The 10959-nt window shown below is 40.7% G+C and overlaps 1 protein-coding gene across 7 annotated transcripts in view; it reads left to right on the top strand.

Annotated features, from left to right (window-relative positions):
• Positions 1 to 10959, top strand: part of ELMO1 (engulfment and cell motility 1) — a 521901-nt gene that overhangs the window by 178423 nt on the left and 332519 nt on the right. For all 7 annotated transcript variants that reach the window (XM_059396569.1, XM_059396564.1, XM_059396568.1 and 4 more), the window contains one exon: positions 4439 to 4538. In XM_059396569.1, the coding sequence (XP_059252552.1) occupies positions 4439 to 4538 (100 nt within the window). The remainder of the gene's footprint in view (positions 1 to 4438; positions 4539 to 10959) is intronic.

Raw genomic sequence — 10959 nt, forward strand, 5'->3', positions numbered from 1 at the left:
TTTTTAAAAAAGGAGCCAAAAGAACGTTTGCATACGAGTCAGGCTATGAAAATGAAGGCAAGGGTGATTTAGCAATTTTTTACCTTTTATGTATATAATTTTTACCACATACAAGAGAAAGCATTTGGAAAAATTCAAAGGGAGAACTATAATTCAAAAAATTCAAAATCAGAACTCTATTTATTAACTTTGGGAGTTAAGGATATAGTGAGTGTGACTTACTGATGACTTTAAAAGTGGCCTTTACTTCCAGCTTCTCTCCACCTCTGCCTGGAATGGCACCCAGTCAAAACATTTGGAGGCACTATTCTTTTATAAATTTAGCTGCTTAAATTTGAAATGCTTCAAGATTGGCTGTATTTAGTTGGAATGAAGATGGTCTCTACTGAGTTGATGAGAAACATTTATTTGAATCGTTCCAACACACATGGTGTGTTGGCTGTGACATGTCTCTCACCAGAATGTAAGTTTGCAGTCGGCTTAATTTGTGGCAGTCGGTACTGCAAAATCTTTAGCTTAGCACTTTATAAAAAAACAAATAAAGCAAACAAATAAAAGTGCTCCTGCATGTGCCATGTGGTTGGGTTTTACTCATAACCCTTTTAGCCTTGATCTTGTGCACGTGGCATTGACTTCAAAAGAGAGCCTTTCTCCTGCCTTTGCCTTTGGAGCCTCAGTCTCTCCTCTAGGGGTGAGAGTCAACATCTATGTCGGGGTTCAATAAGGGCTTTTATAGCTGCATCATTTGAAATTAGATGATTGATTTGGAATGTAATAAAATTTTAGCATGGCCATTTCTCTTTTCAATTGAGGATTTGAGTGTGAATTAAAAAAAAAAAAAAATTCTCTCCTGTGGAAACCTAGTATGCCATCGAGCAACCAGTCACAGAGAATTATATATATGTTATATATGCACTCTCTCTATATGTAAGAGTATTATATATGTATGTGTATATTTTATAATGTAATAAATAATATAACCCATATATTTAATAATATCTTTATATGATAAATAATATAAAATGGAATTGTATGGTCTGATAACATATACAGTATATTTTTAAGTATGTGTATAAATAAGATATTATTACATAATATTTCTATAAAATATGAATACAAATCATACAACACTTATATACAATGTTATTAGATGGACCTTGGGAGCTATCCCTACTCTGGGCATCTTAGTGTGTGATGTGGAAGGAGCTTCTCCCACTTACCAATCAGTCACACTTATGGAAGACAGCAGAGCACAGAAAGGCCTATCGACAGTTGCAGAAATAGCACTCCACCTCCTTCACAACCCTGGAGATTGAAATCCTGGGCCCAAAAGCAAAGCTTTGCAGATCTGGAAACCAAGTGATACCTTTTCTCTTTCTCTCCATCTTTCTTCCCAAGTCCTTGCAGCCTGTCTGAGGAGTCCGCGGGCAGAGTTCCAGAGCACTTGAGGAAGCAGGACAATCCCTAGAGGTTACTAAGGTCGCTCAGATTATGGGTCCTTCCAGTGGGGACCAGGGTCATTTTACCTTCGGATAATTAGAGAGCATAAATATTACTTATATTTTGTTTCGAAAGCAGCTAAGGAAAACGAACACCTTCTCTGTTCTCACCCTCAGCTAGCTCCAGGGGGTGTAAAGAAGGGTTTGGTTGCAGTAGCGTGTGCTTTCCTTTGTCACTGTCTCAGTGCTGGTGCTGTGAGTGACGAGACGAGGCCGTGTTTCCACTGTACAGAGGCCGCGGGTGCCATTCTCCAATGTCATTTACATGGGAGTCTTGTAGAGTTGAGATCTTTGAGCTTGCCAGGTGTAAGCAAATAGTAATGATTAGTTACCATATGCTTGTTTTCCCCCTTTTTAAGCAAAAAAGAAAATAAATTCGCTGATAATGGTGATGACTAATGTTATAATAAAGCAATGCATTAGCTAATACTGTTTACTGTGAGTACTGTACATTATCATGTAATAACGTTTTCACAGCAATACTAATGCCAACACACTTTATTAATAAGTCTTACTAATTGCTTTTATACCTGACTCTCTTATTTTCCTGAGGCAGTTTCCTTCTTTTTTTGTTTTATTTTTCCCCCCAAGCTGACATCTGGATTTTCTTGTGATTCATCGTAGAGTCATTTCTGGATTTTTTTTTTTTAACCTCTCTTGCTACTCTTTTTAACCCCTTTTTCGTCTTTCTACTGGTTATATATTCTGCTTCAAGTACGTTTGGGCTTTTTGGTTTGGAATTTATTTTGGGGGGCGTGCCACCTGGGGATCACCTGTGAGATTGGTATTGCCCGTCTGGGACTCAGAGAAGCCTTTAAAAAAAAGTAGTTCTTGCTGAATGGTTTGGCTTTCCTTGCTTTCCCCTCCCACCCACACAACACCCTCCCCCACTCACAGCCCCCTGGCTCCAAGGACAGAGAATCCTTGACACAACGAAGGCAAACATTTGAAGATCTTGGACTTTGTTTACCTTCCTACAAGATGACTTTTGTGTAATGGATCACAACTAACGCGTGTTGCTACTACGCTACACACTGCGGGAAGGGCTTGAAGCCTCGTGGCTTGTTCTGTTCCCCCAGACATCTCTGAGTCAAGTATCACCACCACCACTGTCAGTAAGGAAACTGAGGCACAGGCTGAGTCTGTAATTTGCCCGTCGAGCGCTGGAGAGGAGACTGCTGTCTGACTCCACGTAATGGTGTCTATCCGTTCCATCCCCTCCTCTCTGATCTCTGGTAGCTTCGGATCACGGTCTTCTCCTGACAGCCTCGCAGCCTCTGAAGTGAGGCAGAATTCCCAAGGTCATGCCCGAGGTCATGAGCCCCTCTCAGGAGACTGACGAAGCTGTTTTCAAAGAAATGGGAGTCTGTTTTCTGTTCTGTTAGCACAAAATAGATAATAGCACAAAATAGTCTAAATAGCACAAAACAGTCTAAACATTCCATGAGCCTTTGTAGTATAGCAGTTGTGGCATGACGGAGTCTTAGAGATTCAAAATCTGAGCAACCAGCTTCATTTATTTATTGTTTTAAATCAAGCGCGTGAATCTGCGAGGTTGCAGGTTGCGTACGTTGCAGACATCCTGGGGGGTCTCATTCAGGGTACTTGGAGAGAGTACTCACCTTGAGACTTAACACTGATGACGATGGGTTACAGTAGAGGTGAGTTTCTATAAAAGATTCTGAGTGTCTGTTAAGTGTTGTTTTGAGAACATTAGAAACCAGGGTATTGTCTGATCAGGGACAGGAGTGGAGCTGTTTTAAAAGGATAGTGCTTTTGCCTGAGTGTGTCTGATCTCTGTTTTGATTTCTAACCCACACATTAGACCCTCCAGACAGCCCTCCAAATCACAGCAAGTCTATGGCCAGCAAATAATGATTATTTTCACAGATAGTCTATAAAGATAAAATGTAGTATGCCTGGGTAGCTCAGTCAGTTAGGTGGCTGCTTTTGGGTCAGGCCATGATCCTAGGGTCCTGGAATTGAGTCCCTGCATCAGGCTTCCTGCTCAGTGGAGAGCCTGCTTCTCCCTCTCCCTCTGCCTGCTGCTTCCCCTACTTGTGATCTCACTCTCTGTTAGATAAATAAATAAAATATTTAAAATAAAGATAAAATGCTGGCCAGTGTAATATAGAAATGAATATGTTTACTTGCATATATATTTGTATCTGTGTGTTTGTGTGTGTGTAAGCACTCCTCCAAACACACACACATGCACGTGTATATATAGACTGCTCAAATCCTCTGCAAAGTGCTAATACTCTGACTAGAATTATTTCTGATTATTAGCTACCCGTGAATAATAAAAGAAGCACATTGCCCTCTCTTGGCTGAGAAGCTTTAAGCGATCTTTCACTGAATACTTACATGCTACACATGTTATTAAGTACAGTACAAATAGTCCTGTGTTAAACAGGTGTCACTCTTCAGTTTTTCAACTGGGAAGACAGAGGCTCAGACATATTAGGGAATAGCCCAGTGAGACATGGCTTATCAGAGTGAGAGTCAGTAGGAGTTCAGTTCTGTGCCACTGAGGCCCTGGCTTTCTTTATAAAGTCCACCAGCCTCCTTCCCTTTAAATCACTTTTTAAAAAAAAGATTTTATTTATTTATTTGACAGAGAGAGACCACAAGTAGGCAGAGAGGCAGGCAGAGAGGGAGAGGGAAGCAGACTCTCTGCTGAGCAGAGAGCCCCATGCAGGGCTCAATCCCAGGACCCTGAGATCATGACCTGAGCCGAAGGCAGAGTCTTAACCCACTAAGCCACACAGATGCCCCTTGACTCACATTTTTGATGAAGTTTCCTATAGCGCAGCTGTTTATCTCAGTGATATTTCACAATTCTGTTGTATTCACTTTTCTAAAGCTTTCTCACTTCTGTGCCTGTCCTTGGGCTCAGCTCTTGGCCCGTCTCCATTAATCCTCTTTGTGTTTTCCAGCTTTGGAGACATGCTGTCCTTCACCCTGACGGCCTTTGTTGAGCTGATGGACCATGGAATAGTGTCCTGGGATACGTTTTCAGTGGCATTTATTAAGAAGGTAATGCAGACTGTGCTTTTCTAAGGCTTCAATTACTTTCATGCTGCTGTGCTTTGGAGAATATTGTGTCATTGTGTCCTTTGGTTTCTTTGTGTTAAAGGTAGGTGTGGTGTTGAGAGTATAATGAATATGGGGGTCTGGGCACCTAACTCCTATGTGGAGATGACATCGTCCCCCCACCAGGATCGTAAGGGCTGGGATGTGAGAACCCACAGTCAAGGGAAATCAAGGTGTCATATTGTTAACACCCTCAGACGCAGTCCCTGTGGATTCCCTGTCCAGGACTTGGTTGTTTTCAAGACCTAAGCAGAATTCCTTCTGTTCTTCTTAAACCTTCTGCCCTCAATGAGGTATTCAGGGAGCAGGAAAGAGGCAGAGTATATTGATCTCTTACATCCATGAGTTTAAAGCAGGGATGTAAGAGAAGGGGGTGTGCTTAGTTTCATCTTCTTAGGTTGAGCTCACTTACTTGTAATCACAGTGCAATAAAGTCTCTGGAATTGGAGCCTCCTTCTTTAGGAGGGAGCTAATAAAGGGCTGGAAAAGTGGACTTGGTGTGGGAACAGCTCCCACCATCCCTGCAGTTGCGTTGTGTTAAGACGCATTTGCAAACTTTTAATTCTGTTTACAGTCTTTGAACAACAAGTAAGTAGTTCTACCTTGATAACTCCTAAATATGATGTTGGATCATGGATCATTATTATTTAATAACTTATTTTTCTTCTCTCTGTAATTGTGAAATGATTTATAAGAGTATTGGCATTTTTCTTCCTATCGTTGTATTGGCAGTAAAGAGGTGTTTGGAATTCATTAATTTATTTTATAAGGATAGATTTCTTGGAAGAGTTTTTAAAATAAAGACTTCCAGAGAATCTGTGAAAAAGCTGGAAAGTCAAAGCGAAATCCAGAAGAGCCACTTGAAATTTTTAAACCTTTTATGTTGAAATCATGTAGACTTATAGAAAAGTTGTACAAAATAATACAGAATGTTTCCATATGCTCTTTATCCAGCTTCCCCTAGGTTAACATTTTGCATAATGATGGTACAGTGAACAGTGGTGCGATACCATTACCATTTTTATTTTGGCTTTGCCAATTTTTCTCATAATGTTCTTTGTCTGGTTAAGGACCTGATCCAGGATCCCACATTGGGTTTAGTTGTCATGCCTCCTTAGTGTCTTCCAATCTGACAGTTCTTCCATTATTCCTGGTCTTTTATGACTTTGATAGGTTTGAAGAGTACCAGTCACTTATTTTGTAGAATGTCCTTCAATTTGGATTTGTTTGATATCCGATGGTTAAATTAAGGTGGTGCATTTTGGCAAGAATAGCAGAGAAGTGATAATTGTGTCCTTGTCAGCACATTGTAGTGGGGTACATGATGTCAACAGGTATTAGTAATGGTGACGTTGACCTTGATTATGTGGTTGAGGTGGTTATCTCCTGGGTCCCCTTGTCATGAAGTTACGTTTTTTAATTTCTTTTGAAATTAATCCAGCTCTTGAAAGACATACTGCCTTGAACTGAACGGTACAGGAGAGCCCTAGTCAGCTAAGTGAGGTGTTGGGAATGGAAGCTCCAAAGATCAGATGCTTGCATGTCTTGTGTGTGCATTTCAGACAACAGCTGATGGGAACCCAGGGCCTTCTTAATAGACCTCTGCATTCTCTTTCCTTCTGTAAGGGCATCAAGCCAAAGGAGATGATTAATGGGAAACACTAGAAAAGTAGGCCTCTTTTTGCCTGTATTAGTCAGTGGTACAAATTGCTGAAGAGAAAAGAAACAACTCTGGATGAGAAAGCCAAGGAAATGAAAGCCGTGCGTTATAAATGCAAATAACAAATTGCGGAGGTCTGTACTTGTAGGCAAAAAGATCAAGAGAAGTAAGTTCAAATCTGAGGATACTGGGCTTTGTGGATTTTTTTATACTTAACAAAAATTTTAACTCATTCTGGATTTACGGCAGGCCTTTCTTTCCTACATCCAAATTGCCTTGCTAGTCTATTGTTAGAGCCTCTTTTGCTCTGAAAACAATGCTGTCTTGAATGAGAATTCCTTAATGTTATGTTGTGCTTTCATCTGTAGTGTAGCTCTCTCTTTAAAAGATTTTATTTATTTATTTGACATAGAAAGAGACGAGAGAGCACAGCAGGGGGGGAGTGGAAGAGGGAGAAGCAGGCTCTCTGCTGAGCAGGGAGCCCGATGTGGGACTCGATCCCAGGACGCTGGAATCATGACCTGAGCTGAAGGCAGAGGCTTCATGGACTGAGCCACCCACGCGCCCCTCCATCCACAATATCTTTTGATCTCATGGAAGTCCTTTCCAGAACAGAACAGGCTGTCTTGCTACTCTGGGCCAGGAGGCAAGGATTTAGTCAGTGGCTTAGGGAGGTTAAGTGATGGCATATGGAGTGGAGCGTCATCGATCCCATGGTTAAGGGCTCCTCCCCCCATGTCATGCACCTGTGCTTTCAAGTGGTGGAAAAAGTAACTCCTGCAGACTTGTTGAACCAGCATCGCCTCTGTTCAGCCCTCCCCGACCTCACTGGTATGGAGTTAAGTGATTTCTTCTGCTCTCCATTCTCCTTGGATCTTGTATGCCCCTGTGCTAACACTTACCACATTCTGTGGATTCTTTGTTCTTTTTACTGGCTCCCACTAGACCATGAGTCCCAGGAGGCTGGAACCACAGCTTTCCGCATGACTTTATCCTTGGGGCCTGGCACAGAGTAAGACATTAATATATTTCTGTGAAATGAGTGAATGAAATTTGGTTTGGGAGCGTTTTTTTTAAACCCTAACACTTCAAGAAGAGAAGGACTATAGTGACATTGTATTTAAATGTATTTCAAGTCAAATTTCAGTCATGAGCGGAAAGAAATGACAAAACTGTCTTTTGTTAAATGATGTGAGAAGGGATTAAGAATGACAATAATTTAATATCTGACTACTTAAGAAAATGGTTTTCACTCACTGAAATTAAATTAAAAAAAAAATCCAAGGAAGCAAAGACTAGCAGTCTTGGTGGTTTAAATAAAAAATTAAATATTTTCTTGAAAGGCAATACATTTAGTGAATCTCATGTTCTCGTTCTTGGTCATTCTCGTCATTCTCTTTCTTTTGCATTGCTACTTAGATCTCAGTCCCTTATGTGAATCTGAAAAGTAGTCATCAGATAATGACCTTGTAATTGATAGTTTTTGCAAGCTTAACTTTTTTATTATTCATTAGCTGATTCAAATTCAGCAGTTAGACAACCCACGAATTGTATGCATGCAACTGTCTTTTAAATGGAGCTTTATCTCGACAAAACTCAACTAGGAAATGCACTGACAAGAGATGCTTATCTCTGTGGTCCAGACTTGGCTTCCTATTAATGCTAAATTCATACCACTTTGGAGAAATATTTTTTCCCTGCCAGCCTCTGTCTTCTTCCTTACTGTCTGTTTTCTTCTGTCACATCTAGGTTCTAGTGTATGAACTTTGTCTACAATAAATGACATTGTTTCATAAACATTTTGAAACATGGAATCCCTTGATGTTAGGATCTGATGTTGCGTTTTAAAGACTTGCTGCTTCAGGAGAGGGTAGGAAGGTATGGAGAAGAAAGAACAAAAAAAAAAAAAGAAAGAAAGAAAGAAAAAGAAAACAAAACAAAATAAAGCAAACACCAAAAGCCTGGAACTTTCTGTATTACGATTTGGTTTTCCCTAACCAAGTATAACCCCAGGGCCTTTTCTTGGAAGGAGGATTTCCTACACATACTTTTGCAACCTTAGTCCTGTGGGAGGGCTTAGTTTACCCCACAGTGTGCTCTGTGTTTGGACAAATAACCAGCCGGTTCAATGTAGAGACCCAGTAATTTTTACCTCTTAAAAACTTAAGAGATTGGGGCACCTGGGTGGCTCAGTGAGTTAAGCCTCTGCCTTCGGCTCAGGTCGTGATCTTGGGGTCCTGGGATTGAGCCCCGCATCAGTCTCTCTGCTCAGCAGGGATCCTGCTTCCCTCTTTCTCTGCCTACTTGTGATCTCTCACTGTCAAATAAATAAATAAAATTAAAAACAAAAACAACACTCGTGAGATTTATGGGCCGCTGCCCGGATAAATTTAAAATATGGCAATGGAGCTGCATGTTCTCGGTAGTCTTTCTACTTTGGATAGCATGGAAGAATTTTAAGATTTCATTCTAAGTTATTCTAAGAAGTGTTTACGTACTTTTAACAGTTTGTGTCTTTGATTCATGCACTGTGATGCCCCTGGGGCTTCGTAGAAGCCATGCAAATACTCCTCTAGCTTATTTAGGTAACATTTTAAAATGTCTGGAAACATGCAGAGGTAGTATATATCATTATTGCTAGCTTTTCTTCCCTCTTCTTTCTTGTGGTACAGACTTACTTTCATGCAGCTGTGCTCCTCTTAGCCTGGGTCACCTGCATCAGCCAAAAGTGTGTCATGGAGCCAGGAATAATAGAAAGACAAAGAAAGTCATTTTTTTGGGGGGGGTGACATGGAGGGAGACAAGAGAAATTGAAATTTAACCCAAAAATCATTAATGCTCTGTAACTATACTAACATTCATGGTTTTCAAAATAGATATAGAAAATAACATTTGATTTTTTGGAAAATTGTACGTGCACTAATAAGAAGCCCGTCCACAGTCGTTCTGTTCACTCTGTCAGCGCGGATGCCTTGGTTATTAGTATTCATTAGATGACAGTATTGGGTCATTTAAGCATCTGGCTACAACAACTGACACGTAAAGACGAGATAGAAGTTAGTTTAAAAATGCCACTAACGGGGTGTCTGGGCAGCTCAGTCAGTTAAGCATCTGTCTTCCACTCAGGTTATGATCCTAGGGTTCTGGGATCGAGTCCCTCATGGGGCTCCTTGCTCAGTGGGGAGCCTGCTTCTCCTTCGGGCTGCCACTCCCCCCACCACACCCCCCTGGTTGTGCTTTCTCATTCTGACAAATAAATAAATAAATAAGTCTTAAAAAAAATTCTGTGGCTAGTATTGGCCCCAGAATTGCACTTAGGTCTCTAATAATTTGCATGCCTGGCAGTACCCAGCTGTGTTCAACAAGATGCTCCGTCTGTAACCTGCTTTAGGATTGTTGAAATGATGGGTTCTTTTATATCACAAAAGAGGTGAGCTAATAGGAAAGATTATTTTTAAAGAATATTTTGATGAAGGTAAGGGATTAGTTGTATAGGAGAGAAATATATAGAAATGGCAAATGGAAATGGAACATGTATGTGGAATTCAAATATGCCCGAAATAAAGCAAAGGCCACAAACTATTTTACCAACATTGAGCAGACACCTTGAGAACATGACTGCCAAGAATGTAGAGAACTTTAAAACCCGTTAGCAGAAGGTGTACTTTGTATCAGAAAACATTGAGAGTTCTGGTTATATATTTTGAGAAAGGAAATGGTATCAAAAGGATATCTGTGGAAGTAGAGGGTAAAATTGTATTAGAGGGGAATCTTGAACAAAGAAGAAGGTGGGAGAAGATGCTATCTTAGGGATCCAGGAATGAGTTGGACCCTGGGCCAGTGTTGTGCTTATACACCTGAATGCGTACCAAAGGGGAAGACATCCCAAATATGTTCACAGGAACAGAACACTAGGGACTGGGACTATGAGTCACTAATGATTATGGCAAATGTGGAAAAAGGTGATTTTTGAGAAAGGAGGATTAAAAAGACAGTGAGATTGGTTTTCACACCATTTAATTTTAGGCTTTGTTGGAATATCTGAATGGAATTATACTTATGGATTCCAAGAATAAGCAATTAATGTACTTCACAGTAAATGCCTTTTTATCTGTTTTTTTTATTATTTATTTTTTATTTCCAGCATAACAGTATTCATTATTTTTGTACCACACCCAGTGCTCCATGCAATCCATGCCCTCTATAATACCCACCACCTGGTACCCCGACATCCCACCCCCCGCCCCTTCAAAACGCTCAGATTGTTTTTTAGAGTCCCCCCTTCCAATTTCAGAGTCCCCCCTCAGATTGTTTTTCACCTCCCCTTCCAATTTCCCCCAACTCCCTTCTCCTCTCTTTCTCCCCATGTCCTCCATGCTGTTTGTTATGCTCCACAAATAAGTGAAACCATATGATAGTTGACTCTCTCTGCTTGACTTATTTCACTCAGCATAATCTCTTCCAGTCCCGTCCATGTTGCTACGAAAGTTGGGTATTCGTCCTTTCTGATGGAGGCATAATACTCCATAGTGTATATGGACCACATCTTCCTTATCCATTCGTCCATTGAAGGGCATCTTGGTTCTTTCCACAATTTGGCGACCGTGGACATTGCTGCTATAAACATTGGGGTACAGATGGCCCTTCTTTTCACGATATCTGTATCTTTGGGGTAAATACCCAGGAGTGCAATTGCAGGGTCAT

This window comes from Mustela nigripes, chromosome 4 (genome assembly GCF_022355385.1).
Source record: "Mustela nigripes isolate SB6536 chromosome 4, MUSNIG.SB6536, whole genome shotgun sequence".
Classification (NCBI taxonomy): domain Eukaryota; kingdom Metazoa; phylum Chordata; class Mammalia; order Carnivora; family Mustelidae; genus Mustela; species Mustela nigripes.